Source organism: Artibeus jamaicensis, unplaced genomic scaffold (assembly GCF_021234435.1).
Source record: "Artibeus jamaicensis isolate MK-2021 breed Jamaican fruit bat unplaced genomic scaffold, CSHL_Jam_final contig_354, whole genome shotgun sequence".
Lineage (NCBI taxonomy): Eukaryota > Metazoa > Chordata > Mammalia > Chiroptera > Phyllostomidae > Artibeus > Artibeus jamaicensis.
In genome coordinates, this window is record NW_026521803.1 from 29,892,639 (window position 1) to 29,919,811 (window position 27,173).

A 27,173-nucleotide genomic window follows, 5' to 3' on the forward strand; every position below is an offset into this window, starting at 1 on the left:
TCCACTTCTGGAGAAGTGCCCAGAAGAGCTATAAGCAAGGCACGGGCAGGCATCTGTCTGCACGCCGCATTTGCGGTGGCGCTGTTCTCTGGGGCCCACTCGGCAGTGACTGAGCAAACATGTGGTCTGCAAGTATCATGGAATAGTGCTCCGCCTTAAAAAAAGGAAGTTCGGACACACGCTGCAATATAGATGAACCTGTGGACATGACGCCAAGTGAGACCAGCCAGTCACGAGAACACAGACACCGTGTGACTGATTCTACTGGCGTGAGGTGTCTGGAGCAGTCAGATTCACAGAGAGCAGGGGTGGTTGCTGGGCTGTGGGGGGAAGGGGGTTACTATTTCCTAGCTACGTAATTGCAGTTTTGTGGTGGTGGTTACCTAAGACGTGGAAGCACTTAATGCCAATAAGCTGTACACCTAAAAATGGCAAGGACAGTAAATTTATGTTATGTGTATTTTACTACAATTAAAAAAATGACAGGAAATGCTTAGCCGAGTTTAAGGCAATATTTATTCCAATTCCTCGCAATGATATTATATTACCTAAGGCGTAAGCGGTGATTACTTGGCAAGGACACCACTCCTCTGAAGCCTCGACAGCTGGGTGTTAGTGCAGAAATACAGCACATTCAGTGGAAGCCCAAGAGCCCTGATTCAGGCACGGGCTCTTCTGGTGAAACTCAGTCGCTTTCGGTGGCAGCTGTTTCCACAGCTGCCCTCGAGGTCGCCGGGTCACCGTGGGCAGGTCACCGTGGCCGGGCCACGTGCAGTGAGAGTGGCCGTGGCCAGCCCCACGCTCTCAGGCCATGCTCTCGATGATGACTGCGATGCCCTGGCCGCCTCCAATGCAGGCTGATCCAACGGCGTACTTTCCACCCCGACGCCTGGGGACAACAGCAGTGGCTGAAATCGACTCAGTCTACTGAAGTAATTAGGTAACTCTTAAGTTGAATTACTAATGGTCACATTTGTATTATTCATTTGCATTCATCCCATCATCTCAATATTTTCCTCACCCTTCAGTATGATAGTCACAACAGGAGAGAATTAGGAAAGCTGAATATTAAAGAAAAAGCAGTGGTGGCGTGCTGGGACACTGGTGTCCCACCCACACTTAAAGAGATACCACGTGAAAGTCAGCAGTCGACGACCGGTGAACTGATGGCTGAGCCCAGGAACACCGGTGCTTGAGGCTGAAAATAAGCACCACTCGCCCAAGTGTAAGACGACCGTCCAGGCGACCGACAGCGGTGTCGTTTGTCAGCCTGCTCACGCCCGTCCAGAAGGAGATCATGGCGGTCTGTGACCTCTGTCAATGAACTTCCCACACGTGGCGTGCAGCTGGCCTGACAGGTCGCAGGCTTCTCGGTAGGACTGGTGTGGACGAGGTCTAGAAGGGCCAAGTGCAGATGACTCCAGGTGAACACCACGTGGAAAGCACCGCTGACTGGCCTGGTGCCTTCACCTGCTATGAGCTAGATGCAGGGCTGGCCAGGACTGCTGCCGGAAATGAAGTGTTTGGGGACTTGGAGGGAGCTGTCGGGGGAGGCCTGTTTAACCCTCACAGTGCCAAGCGATTCCTGGGTTAGGATTCAGAAAGCAAGGAATTCAATGCAGGCGTCCATCAGAAGCACACCACGGGCCAGAACATTGCAGATTATATATGCTACATAGTGGCAGAAGATGAAGACGCTTAAAAGAAACAGTTCTCTCAATACACAAAGAACACCACACCCCCGACAGGATGGGGGAGACACACCAGAACGCTCATGCTGCACTACGGGAGAATCCAGTCTAGAGGACATGCCTAAGAAAGGAGTTAAGAAGAAGAGGTAGGGCATTTCAAAACGTCTCCTGCCCAGAAGAAAGACTGGGTAGCTGACTAGAAGGCAAGCACCCTCAGGGCTGAGGATGGGCTGCTGAGAGCTAGTGAACCACAGCACGGTTTTCTGTGAAGATTTTCCAGACAAAGACAACAACAAAGTTACTGACCAAGCCAAAAAACAAACAAAGCAAGCCAGCTTGGCCACAGTGTACAAAAGGAGTGGGGAGAGGAAGTGAGTAGACAAACGGAGGTGGAGAAAGGTGGGGGGGGGGCAACACTCAGTCCCTTCGGTTTATATGGCTTCGGGTGTTTACGGCACCTCTGAATAAGTGTAGATAGTGAAGCCTGTCCATGTGAAAGGAAGGTAATTTAGAAACATTTCAAGTCCCTTTCATAAAAAAGACTCCTTTAAAGTGCCATCGCTTCCACTCCTCCGTCTTGATGGAACGACCTTGAGAGAACCCTTGGGAATTATTTTGGTGTGTGTCAATCACTCATTTCAACTCAGTGAATCTCGAAATGAAATAGGAGTCCTATTTACCTTAACCTAACAGGGAGCTGGTGTGAGTTTTTGTCCTGATATATTTGGCTTCACTGGCAATTTTTCTACTAACAGAGCAAAGTGGTCCAAAATATGCAGCAGCAGCCGCAGAAGCACTACTGTCAGAACAGAAAGTATCAGACACACAGAAGGCGCCCCCTGGAACCATGGAAACAGCAAGGGAAAACTGAGTTCAGATCCAAATCACCGGTCAGCTTAGGTTTCTTAAAAGACAGCATCTAGGTAAGAACCCTTCAGTATTTCTATTTTCCTAAATAACTTTATCTTAGGCACATGGATCCCCCAGGGAACACGCAGCCAGCAGGAGGGCCGGCGTGCCCAAGAGCGGGGCTGCTAACAAGTCAGCGGGGTCGTCTGCATAGACCAGCTGAAAACTGGTGGCCAAGCAATGGGTCCTGGTGAGAAGCAGCACAAAGGGGATCTGAGGAAGAACGAAAAAATGTTGGATTGTTCGGGGGAAACCTAGATCCATGCATGTCTACAAGAGAGGAAAATCTGAAATCCAACAATTTCTAGCAAGTACCTTAATTCATGAACCAGGTGGCTGGTAATTCTTGTTCCAGACGCTCCCAGTGGGTGGCCCAAAGCAATGGCCCCTCCATTCACATTGGTTTTACTTGGGTCAAGATCCAAACCCTTCTGAACAGCCAAGTACTGGGAAGCAAAGGCTTCATTCACCTTCAAAATGATTGAAACACTGGTAAAAATCCTTATTCACAAACTGATTTTTAACTGAGAATTGTTCAGTCCCGTTGATGGCTAGTTTTGCTGCTTTTTTCCCAATGTAAATTACCTTTCAAGATTATTCTATCTTTAGTTGTTCTCTGTAGAAATACCAGGTTTGAAAATGGCAGTGTAAGTCCAATGCATCCTTCAGAGAAAAGAAGTTCTCGGCAATATCACCCACAAACACTAGGGGCAGCGGGACCCTGCGGAGCCCACAGGCGCTGCAGCCAGGTGGGCGGTTCACACCTTGGCCACACACACCTTCTTTTACCCTCTGGTTGACTTCTAAATTCCCGGGGTCAGGGGAGGACAAGAAACTTCTAGATTTGGCACCAGATACTGTTTTCCTATTAGGTCAGTTCTTGACTTGTATTTTTTCACTTTAATCCATAAAACAGGGTTGAAAGTACTTATGCCCCCACACACTTCATATAGAAATCATTTCAGTTCAACAAGCACATTAATAGTCAAAAGTGTAATAGGATCTTATAAGGTCCTAAGATTTTTCCAGGAATTTATACTTTAGGAGAAATCAGCCTGTTTTAACTATCTAAATATAAAGGAAACATTTTAACCAGGTCAGGGAAGCGCACCAACGTAAGTCAGGCAATGAAGCAGCACGGGTTTCAATGTGCGTCCTTTGGAAAGGCCAGCAGCACCCAAGCGAAAGGGCTGCGGAGGGCCAGGCTGCGGCCACTTGCGCCGTGGACACTGGTGGTTTATTCATGCTGTAAAAATGCCAAACACTCACCTCCACCAAATCCATGTCCTTCAGGCTCAGTCCCGCTTTCTTCAGTGCCCCCTTGACAGCCGGGACGGGACCTGTGTCAGAGTAAAAGCCAGCATCATCTCAGGCTTGTTTATGGACCAAATGTTTCCATCTTCACTAAACAGGTAAATAATGTGACAGCTATTAGTAGCCACAGATCTTTCTACCTTGACAGCACACTCTTAAGTCATGTGACAATGACGGAACAAAGCACGGGACCAAGGGGAACAGCGGTTTCCGTCGTGCAACTGTACTTGACAGCCTCCCATGAGGTGTCCAAACATAAACGGCTGCAGGAGCTCCAACAGCCAAAGGGGTTCTGCACAAGAGTTCAAAGCCATTTTTAGGTCATGCTTCCTATCCAACGGTGACTTGGACTTCAGTGTTCTCCTGGGGTACAAATCACATGCGTTCCTGGCACAGAAGTGATTGCGCCCACACTCTGAGTTTCTGAGCCCATCTGGACAACGGAGAAGAAATGGCAGCAGCCTTTCTGCACGGGCCCAGCAGGAGGAAGCCACGAGGCCCCGCAGGAGAAGGAGTCTGAACAGCAGAGGCGTTTGCGACTCCCACGGAAGGCAGAGTTTAATGAAACACACACCCCACCGACGAACTACAAACCCACACAATGAAATTTTAGCTCCCAGATTTCTGATGACCACCAGTGAGAGTTTAATATTGCTCATGATTTTAAAATAAATTCATTTCCCCCTCAAAAGGCCCAAAATTTGACTAGGGATGAGAATCTACTTCTCTATCTGTTCCAAAAGAATAAAATTGCCATAAATGAATTTAAAAATGTGGTATGTTCTGTTGAATTTAAGTAGTCAAACATTCTACAACAAGCTTCACAAATATAGCCAAGATAAGATGGGAAATCAGTTTTTCCAAGAAAAGTATAATGCAATCTAAATATAATGTGATTTATTTTGTCACTTAACTAAAATGCTTTTTAAACAACAGTCTGTAAATCGGTAGGCCCGTGCTCTTCAACATAAAGCACCAGTTCTGCACTGGCTACTGACTTAACACCGAACCTAATTCCAGATTCTCTTTGTATCTCGAAGGCACGAAAACAGGTGGACAGTCGAGAGTAGAGCAGCACTGCCCCGCGTGATCAGCGGAGGAGGCACCCTACCGGGGAAGACACGCAGAACCGGAGGGAGCACACCCACGCGCACACTCCCACCTTCACGAACACGGGGAGCCTGACTCCGTGCTCCTGTGAACTCGGAACGGTCGCAGGCAATTGTAACAACACACCACACTTTGTTTTTAAGGACCATTCCCAAACCACTCTGCTATTTACTGGGACTCAGGAAGGTGTAGCGTTCTCATGGGGAAAAGGAGACTTGACTTCTAGTCGTGGCTCCAACTACTAAGAGCCAGCCAGGTGACCATGGGCACCTTTTTGGGCTACAAGCTTCCCGTCAGAGGTGCTTTGAATTGGTTTTTTAACTTCTTTCTTTAGAAGCATTTGAATCCTTTTTACAAATAAAGCCCAATAACAGATAAAGGTAGAGCCGCTCTGGCTGAGAGGCTCAAAGTCCTGCCCAGCAGCCCCCACCACTGCCGCCACCACTGGGGGGCAGGAGTTCCAGGGAACACACTTTCTGTGACCGTGTCCTTGGTCGGAGCTGTCTTTCGAGTTCTGGCTTCCCCCCTTCTCTGGGTCTGCAGTTGCACCTCAGGGAAAAGGACTGCCCCACACTGAACACTGTGGAACTGAGGAAGCACCCTCCCCGGAAATTAGGTCGACGAGCCCGTCCTCATCAGGTACGCAGGCGTCTGTCCCCCTGCTGTTTGTCCTGCGTTCTCCCATTGGTGCCTTGTTTCACCCCCCCAGCACAGCTGAGAGAGGGACTGTCCGGATGGAGGGGACATCTGGCACGGGGACACTGGCACACACACAGCTGCAATCGTGCCCGAAGGAAGAAGACCCCCCATCGGCCACTCACCACACTAAGGGGGGGAACATCCAGGGCCTGGCGTAGAGGAAAGGCAAACCACATTTCCTTGCTTCCTCACTACTTTAACGTATCAGAACCTATTAAATGAGGTTAAACTGAAAAAGAACTACAGAATAACCACTTTCCAATATCAGATAAATTTGATTGATCATCATCAAAACCATCTAGATACACTGAAAAAACCCCGTATTCCCAGGCTCCACCCTGCAGCTGCGAAAACGAACTCACGTGGGGAATGGATCACAGGTGCATCTGATCGTCATTCAGGGCCGGGAACCACTGCTCTCAATACCTCAGCGATAAATGCCACACGGACACACAGATCCAGCCAAACCTCGGCTCTTGAATGTCTTGGTTCCCCAACAATTTGGTTCTCGACCAGGTTGTTCATAGAAAGAATGTCCAATTGTCCAACAGAACTTGGGGTCCCAACAACCCTTTCATGCTGATGCCTGTGTGATTGGTCACACGAATCTCAGGCAACAAAAGAGAGTCGGTTTTCAAACAAATCACTTTTTGAACCGTTTTTCTGGAACGAATTAAGTTCAAGAACCCAGGTTCCACGGCATTTAATTTTTCAAGCTACTTCCCATCTCTATGACAAAAACTATGTTTTGCTGATAGTGGGCAGCCGAAAGCTAATAAACTTTGAAGGCTATAAAAGGAAAAAGTTGACTTTTAACAAATGTTTACATAGTATACAGTTTTTGGTGACGTAATTGGCAACACGGTGACAGATGGCAAGGTGTGGACACGCCAGCTGGCTTCCTCAGAAATTCGGTGCAGGACACAGCAGCAAGCCTGTTGGGTATGAACCTAGTCATCAGCAGGGCAGGACCTGGAAGCTTACAGGGCAGGATCTTTGAAAAGGCAGGCCAGCCACAAGTCATCCTCCTTCAATCTTGGGACCTACTTCAAAAACCAAGTGAGGCCCTGGCTGGTGTGGCTCAGTGGTGGGGCACCAGCTGGACTGGGAACCAAAAGTTGGCTGGTTCCATTTGCGGTCAGGGCACATGCCTGGGTTGCAGGCCAGGTCCCCACTGGGGGGTGTGTGGGAGGCAGCCAATTGACGTTTCACACACCGCTGTTTCTCTCCCTCCCCCACTGTCTAAAAAAATAGATGAATAAAACCTTTACAAAATGTGTTAAGAAAATACAATTTAGTTAGTAAAAAATGGCCTAAGATTCATCTAATCTCATTGACAAATCTTTGGACCTACCAAGAAGCTGAGTCTCTATTCTAGGGCAGGCTTTTCCTTGGGGCCTGAGAAGCAGATTAGAACCTTTGGGCACCAATTTTATTTTCACGAGGTACCTAATCAGTTCCCTGTTTCCCCACAGAATGGTGACAGGAACTGCTAAAATTCATCATCATCTGCAGTTTCTAGGAGTGCTTTCGGCAGAAAGCTTTTTGTTCTAATTCATACCCTTCCAGCTCAGACTGTATACATGCTTGTAGGAAGTCACAGACCTCCTGCTAGTGCTTTGCCAATGGGGACACAGTTTCTAATTCCTCACTGTCCTGCTGAGCCTCAGCTGAGACAGGAGAGCATTACTCTGACCTCCTGAGACAACAGAGCAAGAAGAGCACTGGACTTGGAGCTGGAGTTGCACCCCGGCTCCACTGCCTGCTGCTTTGGAACTGAGCCAACCTCCCCACGCCCACCTCAATTTTCTCCCCGACTGAGAAGGCCCACTTCCCAGGGCTGGAAGGGTGAAATTAGATACACCAGTGACCCCACATAAGACGCCCGACAGGGTGTTCATCTCCATACGGCCTTTGCTGTTTTGCCCCATAGTTTCTCCCATCTCAGATTTTCTTTATCTGGTCAGTACCTGGTAATTCTTCTGTTATTTTCTGTTAGTTCTATTTTTAAATTACTTATTTATTTACTTCTAGAGAGGGGGGAAGGGAGGGAGAGAAACATCAATTGGTCACCTTTTGTTTGTACCCTGGCCGGGACTAGACCACCAACCCGGGTATGTGCCCTGACCGGAACTGAACTGGTGACCTTTCGCTATGTGGATGACAACCAACGGAGCCACACCAGTCAGGGCTCTGTCTGTCAACTTTAAAGATCTCAAATGGACAAGAAGACATGATTGCTGCCCACAGCAGTTTACACAGTCCTGGTTTTCCTACTGAAACTAACAGTTTTTCTTAAAGACTGGCAGCCTTGACTTAGCTACTGTTTCTGGAATTGGAATGCCAAAGAAGATTTATCTCCAGAAATGTAACAGAACCAGTTTGTTTCCCTACAAACTTACCAATACCCATGATAGTGGGGTCACATCCAGACACAAAATAGCCCACGATTCTCGCCAGCGGTGTGAAGTTATGCTTTTTAACAGCATCTTCGCTGGCAAGGATAATGGCTCCAGCACCGTCACATATGCCCTTGGAAACAAAAACAAGGTTAACTGGAAGGTAAAGAACCTCGCTACTCAAAGTCTGAACTAATGGGGCAGCACTGTCAGGATGACAGCAATCCTGGACGACCGAGGAGCAGGGCCGTGATTTACACTAGCAGGCTCTGGGGGGTTGGAGAGATCGCTAAATCCGGGCACAGAACGTAGCCTCGCTATGGGAAAACAGGAAAGAATGTCAGGGAAAAGCTTGACATTCTGGATGTGGGTAGACGTAAGGAGAAATCTGATGAATTGTACACATGAGAAAGAAAAAAACCATGAAAACTGAAATAATAAACCAGGTAGATTTCCTTCTAACATTCTGAAAAGAAACTGAAAGTACTTTCAGCGCCCCTACCTAAAATACTCGTATTTTGACCAATGAACTTCCAAATTAATATAATCTGAGCTCTATTAGTTTAATCTACATAACTAAAGACCAAGGACTTCCGCCAAGATGGAGGTGTAGGTGGAAGCACTGTGCCTTCTCACACAACCAAGTTTAAAAACAACAAAGTTTTAGCAACAAAAATGCAGCCAAACCACAGAAAATTGAACTATATGGAAGTCTGACAACAATGAACCCTTCAGCCAAACCGGTAGGAGGGGCAGAGCCAGCAGCAGAGCGGGGTCGGGCAGGAAAGATCCACCTGACCGACCCGGGCGCACAACCCAGGTGCACCAGCAGCTGCGGGAGGATCCCAGTTGTGGAGAAGCTGGTGGACCTACTGAGGATGCAAGGCGGTAGACCCACTGAGGGCTGACCACGGTCACACATTCGAGCGCAGATAAACTGGTGAAGGAGCGAGTGGTGAGACAGACCGTGCAGGCCCCAGTGGCAGGAAGCAGCAGAGGGGACTGCCATTGTCCCTCTCTGACCCCACCCCCACATACAGCATCACAAACCAGTGACCTGAGTGGCCCCGCCCTGGTGAACACCTCCTCGTACATAACAGGCACGAACAGATCAAAACATGGCTCAAGAACAACTCAGAGCCCCAGAGCCCATAAATCTAAGTGATGAAGAAATAGCCAAACTTTCAGATGCACAGTTCAAAACACTGGTGATCAGGATGCTCACAGAACTGGTTGATTTTAGTCACAAATTAGAGGAACATATGAAGGCTAAACTAGTTAAAATAAATGGAAATGCACTGGAAACCAATAGTAATGGAAAGGAAACTGGGACTCAAATCAAAGGAGTCGACCAGAAAGAGGAAAAAAATGACCAAACAGAAAAGGATGAAGAAACAAGAATTCAAAAAAATGAGGAGAGGCTTAGGAACCTCCAGGACAACTTTAAACATTCCAACATCAGAATTATAGGGGTACCAGAAGGGGAAGAGGAACAGCCACAAGTGGAACACTTATTTGAACAAATAATAAAGGAGAATTTCCCCAATCTGGCCAAGGCAATAGACTTTTGGGAAATCCAGGAAGCTCAGAGAGTCCCAAAGAAGTTGGACCCAAGAAGGAACACACCAAGTCACATCATCATTACATTAGCCAAGACTAAAATGAAGGAGAGAATTCTAGAAGCAGCAAGAGATAAGGGGACAGTCACCTAGAAAGGAGTTCTCATCAGACTGTCAGTGGATTTCTCAAAAGAGACCTTACAGGCAAGAAGGAGCTGGAAAGAAGTATTCCAAGTCATGAAATCCAAAGACCTACATTCAAGACTGATCTATCCAGAAAAGCTTTCATTTAGAATGGAAGGGCAGATAAAGTGCTTCTCAGAAAAGATCAAATTCAAGGAGTTCATCATCACCAAGCCCTTATTATATGAAATATTAAAAGGACTTACCTAAGAAAAAGAAGATAAAAAAGATGAACAGTGAAAGGACAGCAAACTCTCAGTTATTAAGAACTACACCTAAAACAAAAACAAACTAAGAGGACAGCTAGATCAGGAGCAGAACCATAGAAATGAAGATCACATGGAGGGTTAGCAACAGGGGAGTGGGAGAAGGAGAAGGGGGGAGAAGGAACAGAAAATAAGTAGCATAGACAGTAGGTAGAAAATAGATAGGGGGGAGGGCAAGAATAGTAGGGGAAATATAGAATCTAAAGAACTTGAGACACATGGCCATAAACTAAAGGGGGAGAATGGTGGGGGAGGGGTGTGCAGGGTGGAGGGGAATGAAGGGGGGAAATAGAACTGTAATGGCATAATCAATAAAATATATAAATAAATAAATAAATAAATAAATACCAGCATAAAAGTAGCTAAAAGATCCTGCGCGGTTATTTTTCATAGGACACAGCAGGAAGAGTTCGAGGGGATCGGTGGTGCCACCTACCGAGGCGTTCCCAGCAGTGACGGTTCCTTCCTTCTTGAACACAGGAGGGAGCTTGGCGAGCTGCTCCAGGGTTGTCTGGGGCCGCGCATGCTCATCTACCTGCATGGTCTGCTTTCCTTTCCTTGTCTTCACCTCAATCGGCGCCATCTCATTATTGAAGTAGCCAGCATCATTAGCTGAAACAGTGGGAAGACTGTCATAAGAATGGGGACAAAAGAAGGAAACAGAAAAAGAAACGAAATCAAACAAGTCCTTCAGTCTAATTTCTGGTCTACCCTCTCCTCGCAGCCTACTTTAATATAAGCCTTAATTGCTTCTGTAACTCCTCTTGCCTATCGGAGGACTTAATACACTGCCATGCTTCTATGCAGATGCATTTTGCATCTTTTTATCTGTTACTTTTTAAAATTATTATTTTGATTTTCTTTTCTTAACCACCTTTTTTTTTAACAAGGTAGTGCTGAAACTGTAGCATTATTTGTCTATTAGCTACACTTGCAATGACAGCGAATGGATTTAATTGCCCTTTTTTAAATGGATAAAAAGTAATTAAAAAGTTACTGAGTTGTACAAAATAACGTATTGCAACATACACTGAAAATCATACACTTAAACATTTAAGAGAGCAGCTCTCATGTTGAGTTTTCTTAGCACAATAAGAGAAAAAGTTACCAAGTTGCCCACGTCACCAAGTAATCTGTGCCTGACATTTGACGACAAGCCACCTGGAGAAATTGTATGGGTGAGTACCGACACAGTTCTCACTAAAACAGCTGACCTTCCCCAACCTCCACCGACCACAGGGCACTAGAGTAATCCGAAGCTTCAAAAACAGGGCATGTCAGGAACAACGCCATCCTAATTTTATGATGTTTTACAGCAGGCTAAACATTCCCCTTCACTGGTTTTTCACAACTCTATTAGGAAAACTGGGAAGGCCAATATTTTTTTATCTCTAACACGTTTACCTCTATTTTACAGATGCTCAGTAAATAACTAACTGAGGTCAGATAAAGTGTGTGGCAAAACTAGAACTAGAGCCAGTAACTCTTGACCTCTAGGTGGCGCCCTTCCATTTCATAGAAACATGGAACTAAACAGCACAGGAGACCGGCTGGGTGGCATCAGCTCCAGTCCACTCATTCCTCTGAAATGCTAAGATGGACTTTATCCTCACTATTCCAGGTAAATGTCAATACCCTAGTAAGAGTTTCCATTTGTTTATGAGTTTAATTTTAAAAATCTTTTTCAGAAGACTAACACAGTCCCTCAACGGACCACATGGGGAGAAGCTCTTCCGCCACGTTGCCCCCCTGAACGGCCTGAACAGCAGAGTGCGGTGTCACACGGGCCCGGGATGTCCTCCCGGAGGACTGGCTCCGAGTCAGGTGCGCTGATTCTCAGTGAGGAGTGGGGCGGCACACGGGTACCCGATGGGCCTCTCCCAGGCGTGCGGTCCCCTCCCTGTGAGTATAACGAGCCCCACAGAGGAGGGCACCCTCTCTGCCCCAGCAGCCCCAGTGAGCCGCCACCTCCAGCAGAGCGAGGGCCTCTCAGCCCTCTGAGCGCTTGTCCCCCTGCTGACGGTCCCAGCACAGGCGGGCCAATTAACAACACCGGTTTTTAAAGTGGTATTAACGTATTCAACAAGAGAGGCTCCCAGTTAATTTTGCAATCAGAACTTAAATATCTAAAAAAATGAACGAAATGGGACTTTCGAAAGGTTCAATTTTAAACTAATATTATTATATGATCATTCTCTGAAAAGATGAAATTCTTTCCTATAGTTTTTTTTTTTTAAATTGGGGTAAAACTGACACATAACATTATATTAGTTTCAGGTATAACAACCTAAATCAGTATTTGTCTCCATCGCAAAATGATCACCATCACAAGTCTAGTTAACATCCATCACCAAAAGAAAGTTACAAAAAATTTTTTTCTTCTGGCAAAAACTTTTCAGATCTACTCTCTCGGCAGCTGTCGAATATGTGATAGTATTGTAACTACAGTCGGCACGTGGCACCTTCTATACCCAGAACCGCTTTATTTCACAGCTAAACATCTGTACCTTCTGACTCCCTTCGCCCATTTCACTCACCCCCACCCCCCCCCCCCTCGTCTTTTCCGTCCTGAGTCATGGTAACATCCACTTTCACTGACCAGCTTTCCACCTCTGCTGGGACTGCAGGGCATATTTGTCACAGTCTTCTCTGCTTATTTTATGTTGGGAAGCAAGATTCTCCGCAGTAAGTCCCATGAAGAGTTGGACGTGCTGATCCTTTAATGATGTCCACAGAGAATCTTCCAGCTATTAAAAGACATGAATGATACTGTGATTTCTTAAAGTGTATCTTTTGAAAGTAATACGCTATACTTTATTTAAATTTAAATAATTAGCAGTTCCAATAAACAAAAGTAAAATAAGATTTTCTAATGTCATTATTATTACTACTATTTATATTTCAATGTGGCTCTGGCACACTGAGAAAAACCCAGTGACATAACACAATGACACATTCTCCTCTTTCTGTAACTGTGAGGCTCTAGAGAGAGCCGCCAGTGCTGAATGTGCAGGGTGAACCACAGCCATTTACTCTACAGTCAGAACCCCTCAAAGTTACATTTCGTAAGAAACTAACAGAGTCCTCGGCAACATTTCCCTGTAGCCGCCTGTGTAAACCACAGTTAGGAGCTCTGTTAGGAAAGAGTCTGTCTGGGCTCCTTTTTCACCCTGTGCCCTCAAGTGATAGGAACAGCTGACCCTGTTAGCTACTATGAACTTGAAAAGAACCTGGGACGAACTTCTTGGGTAAGGGAGAAAGTTGTTCCTTATTAGTCGGCCTCTAATAAGTGTGCCCCATCTGTTTCTTCCGCATTGCCTCACTTTTGAGTCACTGACCTAGCATCCAAAGGTTTTTTCTCAAACATATTTGGCGTCTAAGACGATCTCATCTTTTCTAAGCCTTGTTCCTTTCAACTTTCGAAAAGGCCAGGTGAGAAACTGGATGAACACTGTAAAAGCAACTGAAAAATGCTACCAGTGTGAGACACCATCTCCCCTTTAATAAACGGGAAGGACAGCGTACTGTCTACCACTCCTTATTGGCACTATCACTCACGCTTTTATCTGACTGGTACGGGACAATATATTCTACATTCAAAGAAAATGTTTTCTGTGATGAAGAAATCTATTCAATGGAGAATGCGCCAGAAAACTTTCCATGGTAAAAATTTAACTATTTGGTTTACTAATCATTCAACCTTTGCCCACCTTTTGATCTGCTTCTTCCTTTCCTCCACTTCCCCAAGTGTTAATTCCACCACCAGAGGTATGCTAAGATAGTCTAATTTTATGTGGATTGAAATGGCAAAACAAAGAACCAAGATAGTTTTGAAATACTTCATGAAATTCAAATCCCTTATACCTTACTAAACCCCTATTAACAAAATTGGTTTTGAAATTAGTTTTCTCTTCCCCAAATGGTGCTATTAAAATTATTAGTGGAATAGCTTGAGAAATAATTCTTTAAAAAAATTTTAATGGTTCCAACCTGGAGTTCTGATCCAAACTTGGTTCCGAAACGTATGTTTCTGACCCAGTAGGGCGCCTGGCTCATGCTTTCGGTTCCTCCACAGAGGACGATCTCAGCATCTTTAACACAGATTTCCTATTGAAAAATAAATGGACAACCAAACTCTTTTATAATGGCAGAAGTGGATATTAAAAAGTAAGTGTTAAGTAGTGAACTAATACTAAGCTTAATAAGTAACTATCCTAACCTTACAGTGTTTCAAAAGGAAATACTTTTAAAGTAATCTCACAGCAAGTGCTAAAGTATCCATTCCCAAAACACAAGGAGGAAAAAAAGCCCTAACGGTTTTCAATCATTTGTGCACAAGTAACAAACTCTACCCACTTTTTGCTAAGGAATGGCAATTCTTAACTCAACAGAAATCTTAAATATCAGCAGAGATATTGTCCGGCATAAATTTACAGACTGCCAGCAAATAATAAAGAACAAACCTTTTAAAAAGACAAAAGTAACATTTATCCTACTAATGGATGAATCTGAAGGACACCACAGATTTAAAGGAACTGGGTTAATCCAGAGGACGCATAAAAAAGAACACATTTCATTCTTCCAACTCTTTCCACTATTTGTATATCTCAGAAAAGAAGCAAATCACAAGCCTTCAAGAGCTTCATGTTCAAAATGATTGCTAGGAAAATCAGGATCACTATTTAAGATATACTGTTATAGAAATAATTTATTGCCCTGGCTGGTGTAGCTCAGTGGATTGAGTGAGGGCCTGCGAACCAAAGGATCGTGGTTCGATTACCAGTCAGGGCACATACCTGGGTTGTAGGCCAGTGCCCAGCAGGGGACTCACGAGAGGCAACCATACATGGATATTTCTCTCCTTCCCTTCCCCTCTAAAGGTAATTAATTAATTAATTAATTAACCAATCATCACAAACCTGTATTATTTTATTTTGTAATAAAATGAAGACAAAATTGATTTTGCTGTATGCCTTTTCCCTGTGCTCATAAATCTATTTGCTCAATTATCCCTTAAAGAAGTCAGAGTAGTTTGTACTTCTACTAACAGTACCACTTAGTTCCTTTTTATAAAATATATTTCCTATCATCTTCTACATTCTCCAAGTCTCTTCCTAGTCTTACAGTCTTTATTCAGTTTCAAACTGCCTCACAGACACGGGTTTAAATTCTACCTCGCAGACTTAGTGACTTTAATGCCTTCAATAATCAGTTTCTTTGCTTATAAAATGGGAATAGAATCAGGTCTTGGCCTCACAGGACAGGTGTGAAGATGAAGTGAGCTGTTGAGTGTAACCAGTGGTCATGACTGGCTTCTTTAAAAACTGTGATGAAGAACACACACCATGAAATGCACCCCTCCAGCTGATTTCCCGCGTACAGTTCGTTAAGTACACTCACGCCGGCGTGCGGCTGCCCCCAAATCCAGAAGCCTCGTCACCTTCCCAAACTGAAGCTCTGTGCTCCTGAACTCTGCCTCCCTGTCCTCTCTCTCCTGCCTTTGCAGCTACCATCCTACACTCTGTCTCTGTGAATGTGACCGTTCTTCATACAGCATTTATCCTTTTGTGACTGGTTTACTCCATGTAGCATAGAATATTTAAAGTCCACTTTTAGCTTTTAAGAAATGCTTTTCTTCCTGGGAATGTTTTCCCAAATTTCAAATACTGACCTCTCTTCAGAAGCATAAATAAAAATCTACAGTGTTATACAAAGTGGGGCATTTTCTCCAGTAGCTTTTTGACACATTTCGGAGAAGCCGATGTGATTGGCATCCGTCGGTACCTGACATCCGCTCACGAGAGCCTGGAAACCAGAGCCGCACAGCCTGTTGAGAGTGAGAGCCGGGGCCTCCGTCGGGACACCCACACGCAGACCGACGTGCCTTGCCAAGTACGCAGCATCTGAAGCGGACTGGAATGCAGGGAAAAGAAACAGAACTCCCTCCATAAATCTAGAAATTAAGGACAAGATATATGGAAACGTCGGCAGTCTATCAAAAATTATAAACTGTATGGCTTCAGGTAGACCACAACATATATGGGAACACAATATTTCACATAACAAATGTGTGACTTAAATAAAAACTATAATTTGGTCTATATGTTTTTAAACCTACAGTATGAGAATCCTATGTCATCAGTAGAAGATAGAAATTTGTAATCAGGAGAACTGTTTAAAATGGAGTTGGCTACCTCACAGTAGGATGTTCCCTAACAGATGAGCGTCTGGGGCTGTGGTTCTCAACCCTGGCTGCACACGGGAATAACCGGGCGAGCTCCAGCCACACACGGCTGACCAAGCTCCTAACGGAACCAATTAAACCAGAGATGCTGAAGGCAGTGCACGGGCACCAGCAGTTACCGTAGTCCCTGGCATTGGCAGTTTCACTTTCTGCAGTTTCAGTTACCCATGATCAACTGCAGTCTGCAAATATTAAATGAAAATTCCAGAAATAAATATAAGTTTTAAATTGCATGCTGCAAGTCTTGCCTGTGACCTGAACTGTCCCTTTGTTCAGCATCTCCATGACATGCTTCCTACCCATTGTTACTTAGTAGCCATCTAGATCATAGGACCACATTATTACAGTGCTTGTGTTTAAGTTAATGCTTAGTTAGCTTACTTACCAATGGCCCCACGGTGCGAGAGTAGTGACGTTGGCAATTCAGATATGCAAAGAAGCTGTAAAGTGCTTCCTTTAAGTAAAAGAGTTAAAGCTTTCCACTTTGTAAGGAAAGAAAAAAATTGTATGCTGAAGTTCCTAAGCCCTACAGTAAGAACAAGTCTTCTATCCATGAAACTGCCTAGTGTATAAATTAAACTTTGTCACAGGCATGTGTGTACAGGGAAAATACACAGTGTACGTAAAGTTCAGTATTATCTGTGGTTTCAGGCCTCCCGTGAGCATCCTGGAATGTGTCCCCTGAAAACAACAGGGACCACTGTACTTTAACAAACATTTTTATTGCATTTATTGGGGTGACACTGGTTAATAACGGTCTATAGGTTTTCGGTGCACTAGTCTACACCACATCATCTGTATCCTGTATTGTGCGTTCTCCACCCCAGGCAGAGTCTCCTTCCATCACCTTTCACCCTCCCTGCACCCTCCCCTCTGGTCATCACGTGCTGTTGTACCTGAGGTTTCTTCCCCTTTGCTTAATCCCCCCACTCCTTTCATCCCCCCCAACCCCTCTTCCCTGTCAGTCTGCTCTCTATCTTTTCAGCTTGTTTCTATTTTGTTTGTTAGTTAATTTTGTTTGTTAGGTTCCAGGTGTAAGCGAACTGAGGCTGAGACCTGCTGACCCAGGGAGGGGAGAGATGGTGACGGGGCAGGAGGGTAAGAGATGCTGCCCAAACTCAGAAATGCACACTGGCGCCTTCTGTCCCTGTGTGGGCCCTCGGTCAGTGGGTCTAGGGCTGTGTGAAAGCCTGCGCTTCTCAACACTGCCCTCATGAAGCAATGTTGCTGCTCCAAGGACCACACTCTGAGTGAGAAGGAACAGAAATAGACTGAAAAAAAAAAATAAGAACAGCGTTTACTGTATAGAGAGCTCAAGTAACTTTGATAAAATGTGGAGAATTGGCTCACCAAGGTAAAAAGGCTTTAGGGCACTCACTGTTCTATTTTTTCTTTCTTTCCTTTTTTTTTTTTTTTTTTTACTTTTTTTGCTTGGCTTTGCTATACTCCTTAAGTAGGTAGGTGGGTAGGTAGGTAGAGAGAGAACACTAACTTCAAATAAGTCAAGGAAATTAATCTATTTAGAAGCAGGAAATCAAATCATTTTGTTTTACCCCTAAAACTAATATAATCCATAAATCAATTATACCTTAATATAACTGGAAAAAAACCAAAAATGAAATGTATCCCAGACTAGACACATATATAGTTTCCAGAATATCTGCTCCTTTGAATTACGCATGTCACTGCTTCTAAACTCGGAGGATTACTCTAAGTATAAACACCTTTCACTATTCATGGATTCTCCATGATGACAGTTACAGGAGAAATCTTGAAAAACTGATAAAATAAAGCAACAGGAACCAATCCCATCCTCGCCCGACTAACCTGTATGACGTTGCCTACGATAACACTGTCCACAGTCTCGGGTGAGACTTTGCCCGCAGACAAGGCTGCCCTGGCAGCGAATTCAGTCAGGTCTGTACCTGTGAAGTCTTTCAGAAGACCTCCAAAGGCCCCAAAGGGGGTTCTCTTCGCCGCGACGATAAACACACCTGTTCCGAGGAGGAGAGGTTTGTGAGCAATCAGAGCTTAGTCAGTGTCCCTTAGCACGCGTGAAACAGTCTCCCTGGGAAACATTACTATACAGCATGGTTTTCAATTAGATAACTGAAAATCTTTGCATACACCAAGGCTCCCACAAACTATCTGGGCATCCATTTCCACATCTTGTCAAGAAACCATAGAACTTTTAATAATGGATTTGTGCCTAGATACTGACCTGTGACTAAGGCCACTCCAACGTTACACCACCATTGGTATCTAAGTGTAATCCCCCTATTTATGCTAGTGAGCTCTTTCCGAAGAACACACTAACCCTACCCTAAAAGTCAACATCAGCTTCTCCTTTTATTCCAGTTGACAAATTTACAGTCCAAAAGAATGTTAGGCACAACATACATAACTATAATTTAGAAGAGATCTAGTTTTTTTTTTACAGCTGTAATACTCAAATATTCGTAAAAGGTCACACATGTTAGTTTGGTGCGGCAAGGAGAGAGTAAGATCAGTGGTTGCATGAGGGTGGGAGGGGGAAGGAGGGACGAACAGGTGGACCACAGGGGATTTTAGGGCAACGAAGCCGCTCTTTATCATACTGTAATGGTAGGTACATGTCATTATATACACTGTCAACACCAATAGAATGCTATAACACAAACAGAGAACCTTACGTAAGCTATAGACTTCAGTTAATAATAACGCATCCGTATTAGCTCAATTGCAACAAATGCACCACACTGTTAGGTGAAATGATTCTGGTACTTGAAGTGACTGACGTGGGTTTGTACCATCCAAAAAGAACATTCTTGCACAGATACATGGGCCCATTAAGTTAATGACTGCCTTGGAGCACACAGATCTCACTCAGCCCGCGCCAGGAGACCACAAACCACCTGCGTCAGCCCGTGGCTCTGGCTACAAAGCGCCCGTGTAGGCTCGTGCCACGTGGAGTTGCACCGCCTCAGCGCCGGAGCGCTGCTCCTGTCGGTAAGTACTCTTAGACTCTCCGTGGAATTTTGGAGTTGTCGGCCTCTTTCCTCGGCTCCTTGGCCTTGGATAATTTTCCCAAAACTGATGTAAAATGTTAAGAATAGGAGATACTGGTGTGGGATAACATGTGACTATTGACTTAACAGAAACAATGAAGGTTAATTTCCTATGTTTCTCCGTATACTTCCTTCCATGAGTTTCTCCCTGTACTTCATAACCTAAGAGAACACAATGGTGTGGGAAGGTACTAATGGTGACATGTGAGCTGTCTATGAAAGAGTGTGGGGGAAAACAAAAATAAAAGGTCTGCCCCCTAAGATATCACTTCTGCTTACTTGTGCTTCCAGACCCTACAGGTTAGCTTGAGTAAGGCTAATACTGAAACACTATTATTTTGAAGGGGAAAATGCTACTAAATATATTTTAAACATAATCTGGGGTGTGTAGGGATAAAGACTGAACAATTTAAAGAATTCTTTTTCTTGGAATTTCATAATCTGGATATGATCTATGCCAATTTTCTGTGGTTGTTAAAAGGTCTAAGATGTAATAATCTCTAACACCAAACTAACATCTTCTTTATTCTAAAAGACCTTTGCCCTGGCCTGGTGGCTCAGCTGGAGTGCCCTCCTGTGCAATAAAGATTGCAGGTTCAACCCCCACTTGGGGTGCATTTCCCTCATCAGTGGTTCTCTCCCTCCCTCTGTCCCTCTCCTTCCTCTCTAAAATCAATAAAAACATTGTAGGAAGAGGATTTAAAAAAAAATTGAAAACTCACGAAGATTTTCCCAAACTGCAAGACAGTGAAAAGACCCTTGAGTGTAGCGGGTCAGAAACACTGAGAAAAGGCCCGACCAAGGGGCTGATTAACTGGAGAAAAAAACACTAGAAGAGAAACAGGAACTTTGCCTTGCTTTTCATAAGCTTGTTAGACAAATATTGACTTGTAATTAGAGCCGAGACAGACAGCGGCTAAGGCAAATGAAGGAAAATGGCTAACTACTGCATTTCAGTTTCAGAGTTAAAGTCCTGGGTTAGCCAAGGAGTTCCTTTGGTTTTTTTCCATGAGAGCTGTAGTGCTTAGTTGTCTTCAACTTCATTCAGAACAGTTCTGTGACACTGTATTGTTTTTTTTTTTTTAATGAAGAAAACTAATATTTTATTAAAAGGCATATATATATATTTTTAATTTTTTTAAATTGATTACGCTGTTACAGTTGTTCTATTCCCCCCTTCATTCCCCTCCACCCTACCCCCCCATCCCCACCATTACCCCTCTTTAGTTTATGACCATGTGTCTCCAATCCTTTAGATTCTATATTTCCCCTACTATTCTTGCCCTCCCCCCATCTATTTTCTTTCTACTGTCTATGCTACTTATTTTCTGTACCTTCTCCCCTCATCTCCTCCTCCCACTCCCCTGTTGCTAACCCTCCTTGAGATCTTCATTTCTATGTCTCCACTTCTGATCTAGCTGTCCTTTTAGTTTGCTTTTGTTTTAGGTGTGGTTGTTAATAACTGTGAGTTTCCTGTCCTTTCACTGTTCATGTTTCTTTAACTTCTTTTTCTTAGATAAGTCCCTTTAACATTTCATATAATAAGGGCTTGGTGATGATGAACTCCTTGAATTTGATCTTATCTGAGAAGCACCTTATCTGTCCTTCCATTTTAAATGAAAGTTTTGCTGGATAGAGCAATCTTGGTTGTAGGTCTTTGGATTTCATGACTTGGAATACCTCTTTCCAGCCCCTTCTTGCCTGTAAGGTCTCTTTTGAGAAATCCGCTGACAGTCTGATGGGAGCTCCTTTGTAGGTGACTGTCCCCTTATCTCTTGCTGCTTCTAGGATTCTCTCCTTCATTTTAATCTTGGCTAATGTAATTATGATGTGCCTTGGTGTGTTCCTTCTTGGGTCCAACTTCTTTGGTACTCTCTGAGCTTCCTGGATTTCCTGGAAGTCTATTTCCTTTGCCAAATTGGGGAAATTTTCCTTTATTATTTGTGCAAATAAGTTTTCCAGTGGTGGCTGTGCCTTTCCCCTTTCTGGTCCCCCTATAATTCAGATATTGGAGCGTTTAAAGATGTCCTGGAGGTTCCTAAGACTCTCCTCATTTCTTTGAATTCTTGCTTCTTGACTCTTTTCTGTTTGGCCATTATTTGCTTTCTTCTGGTCCACTCCATTGATTTGAGTCCCAGTTTCCTTTTCATCGCTATTGGTTTCCTGTGCAATTCTGTTCATTTCAATTAGTTTCGCCTTCATATGTTTCTCTAATTTGTGGCTATAATCAACCAGTTCTGTGAGGATCCTGATGACCAGTGTTTTAAACTGTGCGTCTGAGAGTTTTGCTATTTCTTCATCACTTAGGTCTATGGGCTCAGGGATTTTGAGAATTTGCGACATTTTTGGTCTGTTCTGGCCCTTTAAGTGTGAGAAGCGGCGCCTGGGACTCCCCGGTCGCTGGGTTGTGATGCTGTATGTGGGGACGTGGTCAAAGCGGGGAAATGGCGACCTCCTCTGCAGTTTCGCACCGCTGGGTGAGGAGCAGAGCCTCAGGTGGTTCACCAGGGCGGGGCCACTCAGGTCGCTGGGTTATGACGCTGTATGTGGAGGCGGGGTCAGAGTGGGGAAATGGCGGCACCCTCTGCTGCCGCTGGCTGTGGGCTGTGGGGCCTGCTCAGTCCCGTAATCTCACCGCTCACTCCCTCGCTTGTCTATCTGTGCATGAAAGCGCGACCACAGTCAACCCGCAGCCCTGCTCCCTCGCTGTTTCCCAGTGGTCGCTCGCTGAGTTGCTTACTAGGTCCAACCCTGCGCCTGGGTTCCGCGCGCCCGAGTCCGTCTGACAGAGTTTTTCTGTGCAACCCTGCTCCAACAGATGCTGGTTTCGCCCCTCTTACCGGTCAGGCTGAAGAATTTGTTGTTATCAGACTTCCAAAAAGTTCAATTTTCCGTGTTCTGGCTGTGTTTTGTGTTGCTAATATTTAGTTGTCCCTAAACTTGGTTGTGTGAGAAGGCACGGCACATCCACCTATACCTCCATCTTGGCGGTGTGACACTGTATTGTGTCAGCTGTCATATCAAAGAAAACTTACCAACTGGTGAGTTTTTGTGCAGACATTTTAATATTGAAGATGAAAGAGAATATGCAACATTTCAGCATGTTACGCTTTACTATTTCAAGGAAGGTAAACACACAACTGCAAACACCAAAAAAGATCTGTGCAGTGTATGGAGAAGGTGCTGTGACTGACTGAATGTATCAAAAGTGGTTTGGGAAGTTTCTCGGAACTGTTGACATTTTGGCCAAGTAATTCTTTGCTGTGGGGCTGTCATGCATTGGAAGATGTTTATAGCAGCACCCCTGATTTCTACCTACTAGAAGCCAATAGTGGGAGACAGCTGACATACTCAAAGTAACCAAAGTAATAAAGTTATTGGGGAAAATGAAAAATGTGTTTTATTGAAGAAACTAAACAGACTTTTGGGCCAGGAACTTGGCAGCCCTGCTCAACTGCCCTGTGTAGCCTCATGCCAAACACTGGGGTGGTGCTAGTGAAAACAGGGGCATGGGTTCTTTTCAACCATAATCTGATCAATTAATGACAGTCTTTACCACAGTCAGTCATGCTCCTGTTCAGATGTGTCCTTTTCTCCGCAGTAATCAGTCGCACGTTCTCTCGTACCCATGAGTCCCGCAAGCACTGAACGCTACTAGAGAGAAGTGCCTACCTGCGATGCGGTCTACCTAGTCAGTAACAATCGCTACCTAAACCTTCAGGCTCGGGTTGTAGACTCACTCATTTCCCAATTTCCTGTGTCATTACAGACAAGCTGTTTTAACTTTCTGGACACCAGTCCCCTCACCTATAAAACAGGAAAATGGGCAAAAATATGATCACTAGCTCTAACTCCATAGTATCCTGTATCCCAAATTTATATACTTTACACTTCTTTAATACGGGTGTTGATGTACCTTCTTTTCCCCTACTGGGCTTTTCAGATGGGGATGTATTATAAGAAAAGGGTAGGGAACCACTGATAAAATGCTAAGTAGATAAATCATACAAAAAAAATTTTAAGGTGTTCATTACAATGCAGCTTTTATGTGAATTGGGTTTTTTTGAATACCTTGTTTAAAATAAAATTCAATGTGCTTTTTAAAAAATTAAATGTAGTAAATTCAGAACTGGGAAGAACATTCACTGGACAAGTTAAATCCAACTGCAGGAAACAGGATACACTACATCATGTCTTAGAATGTTTTTTACTAGAACTGTTCACATGCCATTTTGGCTCTTCCGAGCTGGATTCCCCTATTCACAACTGCCCCCCGAACACCTTCAGTGCCTCAATCTTCCCTTCCAAATCTATTCTCCCTCCAGCTTCCCTCATTCTGTAAGGGAGGGAACATTACTAACACAATTCCTCAAACCACAACCTAAAGTCACCCTTGATATTCCCTTCCCATTGACCTGCTAATGTTGAGGGAAATTGATAGCTATTTTAAAATATAGCACAGTGCGTAGGGAGTGACTCACTATTTTAGAAATACAGCACAGCAATTAGGGGGTCGTTTTTGTAGCCCAGGTTCTTACAGCCCAGTGATTCGCCTCGTTTATTCTAGCTTATTTGCTACATACCAGAGATAATGAAATGCTCTGTTTTCTGCTTCTGTAAATTGCCGCCTGCTTTTGGTCCAAAGGATGGGCTCCACCTTGCTCTATCAAATAACTGCTTTCCCATTGTTCAAGGCCCAGAATTTGGAGACTAACTCCTCTGGGTCCGCACATGTGAAAATAAAACTTCCACTCCGTTGCGGCTGAGTTGTTTTCTGTAACATTTTGGTTCTCTGACCAGGAACTGACACATGCGAGCAGACCTTTTTGCCTCTGGTGAGGGGGCGACCCAGAGGGAGCCTGGCAGCTGAGGGGAAGTGCATGCGTGCCCTGGTGATTTCAGGTCCCGGACACCCCAGGCTCCGTGGAAGTCATCCTCCAGACCACTCTTCAACCCGGGCAGGCGGGGTGAGGACTGGAACTATCCAGACCTGAGAAGGTGCTGAATGGTAGGTAAGTGCCCCAGGGACCAGAGCCTGAGACCAGCCTACCCCTTGCGGTGGAAGGAGAGACTGCTCACCTCTCAGGTAGGCAATTAGCCGTAAGTCCTCTGCAGGCCAATTAATTGGCCACGTGGAAGAGGAAACGTATCCCCACCTGGGCAGAGTACTACTCGGGTGGGACTGTATAAACTCTTGGATGTTTGTCTGTATGTTTGTAGAAGTGACTGTGTTTGTGGCTCCATGGGTGAAAAACCCATGGAACAAGAGTGACCCGCCCCCCCCCCCCCCCCCCCCGCCCCCACTGGAGGGACGGGAGGCAGCGGAGGCTCACATGGCTCCCTGCACCTGGTCCTGCTAAACGGGTCGCCAAGGAGAGAAGCAGGGCTACCCCAGTGGAGCCCCCTTGACTGAGCCAGGAGGGAGCTGTGAAGACCTCCTGGGCCCTTTAGGAAACCAGATACCTCCCAGGAGCAGGGAGCCACCAGACTGCCTAAGCAGAGGAACCAAGAGTAAAAAGAAGGATAGATAAATCTAGATAAGTAGAAATATGTATAAAGGAGTAAAGGAAACCTCAACTACTTGTTTTCTGGTTTCGTGGGAAAAGAGTAAATTTCTCACATGTGGTTCTGTTTCTGATCAGAAACCTGTATTATAAGACCTAGGAAAGGTTGCCTGTAGCCAGTTGGGGAGAATGCCTTTGCCACCTGGAACCCAGGAAGGGTTAATTGAGTGCTTCAGCCTGAGGCAAAGCAGCAAGTCTCTGCCATGAGACCGGGCCTGCAGGAGCATGTCTCTGCAGGCACCAGTGGGCGCATTGGTGCAGGAGAGTGCCTCTAGCTGTGTGTTGTTTCGGAACTCTGTGTTTCAGATTTTGCTCTGTATCTGCTCTGAAAAGGAAAAAGAAGGCAGGTGACAAAGACCAGGGCTGCAGGTCCTACAGTCCTCAACCTAGCAGGCTTAGACCCAGACCAGAATGCCACAGGGCTTCAGAAACTCTCCCACTCCCCTCGCAGAGGCCCTGGCCAGAGATCTAAAATCATTCACCGAGAAGGAGACTGACCCCGTGTTACTGCAGTGTGTAGATGACCTCCTTTCAGCCACATCAACCCGAGACAGGTGCTGGGAGGGCCCTTGCCAGCTGTTAGAGCTGCTGGTCGGGATAGGGTGGCGGGTGTCCTTGAAGAAGGGGCGCAGGTCGGGGCAGGGTGGGCACACTGCGTGCTGACCCCAGAACTCAGGAAAAGTAGAGCGCATGAACCAGACTCTCAGGGAAACTCTGGCTAAGTTCCACCAGGAGACTAGACTGCCTTGGACTGATTTGCTGCCGCTGGCACTACTTAGAATTAGGGATGCCCCTAACCCTTCAGGCTATACTCCGTATGAATTAGTCTTTGGGAGACCTCCTCTCATTCTCAGAATAGATAAAGGGGGGCCCCAGACAGCAGGAATTCCCCTGGTGAAGTTGCCTTCTGGGGAGGTGAGGCCCATTATGGCTTCGGGTGTACAGAGTGGAAAATAAAACTTCCACTCTGTACACCGGAAAGCGGCTGAGTTGTTTTCTGTAACACCACCTATCACCAAGCTGTATCAAATCCATCCAAATGTATCTCGTCACCCCTCACTCTTTACCCCTAACTCCTTTGCAACTTCCCCTCTCTGCCCAGTGGTCTGAAACGTTATTTGTTGTAGCTAGTACCTCTGCAACAGATTTTTAGATGGTCTTAATTCTTCTGGCAGTTTTATAGCTCTCAGGAAATCTGAGCAGAGTGGAAATCTGGCCCTGTTATTTCCCAACTTGAAAGTTTTCCATTAATTCCCAAATTTTGAATAACACCGCACACCTCCCTGCAGCACAGAGCCCCAGGGCTCTGAGCACCAGAACACCGATTCTGGGATCCCACCAAGGGTTTTCCTGCCTCGGCGCCTTGATATATAAAACGTCCTACATGAATGTTCTTTAAGGATAAACTTCCATATCCTTAAAACTAAAATTCCATTGATTGTGACTATTTGTTACATAAAGGCGGGTTTATTTATTTATTTTTTAAGTTAATAATCCTAGAATTTATGTACTTAATGACTGCACTTTCTGGGAGTCACTCAAAGGAATGGAAGGGAAACGGAAGTAAGGCAGGTCTCTCAACAGAACGCCAAGCATTTTGGGGGAGCAGGTCACTAGGGCAAAAACCCCGGCGACTGGAAGAGAATTCCCCCCCGCCCCCCGCAAACCCTCCCCGCCACGCAGCAGAGGCCGAGGCGGTCTTGCGCGCGTTTCAGGCTGCCTCGGGTGCAGATCACCCTTCGTTTTCCTGGAGCCAAACTCCAACGAGGTGGGGAATGACCTTCAACCAGAAGCAACTAAACCATGGTCTCAACTCTCAAATGCAAACTGCACCGAAGTCACTGTCGCTAGTGTCTTACAAGTATGTTTTCTTATTAACTCAAACAATTTGGGGTTGGGTGTTTCGTTTTTTTTAAAGTCCCCTTTATTGCTGATGTCACTGAACTGTAAACCCAGGACCCCCGACTCCCCGCTGAGACCAGACAGGAAATCAGGCCTCAGGAGGGCAAGACCTACAGGGGCGAGGAGGAATGCTCACCTCGGAGAAGGGCCATGGCAGCAGCCAGAGTAGGTAGCACCGGATTCCTCCTCCAACAAAGCTCGGGCGCTGCGGCCCAGGCCCGGATCTACGAACCCCCAGGACGGCGCATGCGAGGTCAGGTCCCCGCCCTTTCACCTACTTCCTCTC

The 27,173-nt window shown here is 45.3% G+C and overlaps 1 protein-coding gene and 1 pseudogene across 1 annotated transcript; one reads left to right on the plus strand and one right to left on the minus strand.

Annotated features, from left to right (window-relative positions):
- Positions 1-497: 497 nt before the first annotated feature.
- Positions 498-27,154, minus strand: ACAA2 (acetyl-CoA acyltransferase 2). The gene is made up of 10 exons (XM_037165080.2): positions 27,024-27,154; positions 18,202-18,368; positions 15,915-16,043; positions 14,121-14,237; positions 12,730-12,877; positions 10,567-10,742; positions 8,126-8,255; positions 3,870-3,940; positions 2,916-3,070; positions 498-889 (listed from the first exon to the last, which is right to left on the minus strand). Exons 1-10 carry the CDS (start codon positions 27,037-27,039, stop codon positions 805-807), a joined length of 1,194 nt encoding a protein of 397 aa, XP_037020975.1. The 5' UTR covers positions 27,040-27,154; the 3' UTR covers positions 498-804.
- On the plus strand, positions 964-1,960 carry LOC128627257 (60S ribosomal protein L5-like; annotated as a pseudogene).
- Positions 27,155-27,173: the final 19 nt, after the last annotated feature.

Coding starts and splice junctions, on each gene's coding strand:
- ACAA2 (XM_037165080.2), bottom strand. Junction 14,238..15,914: donor CTCTCGTGAGCGGATGTCAG/GTACCGACGGAT, acceptor ATTTTTCAATAG/GAAATCTGTGTTAAAGATGC. Junction 8,256..10,566: donor TCACTGCTGGGAACGCCTCG/GTAGGTGGCACC, acceptor TTTGTTTCCAAG/GGCATATGTGACGGTGCTGG.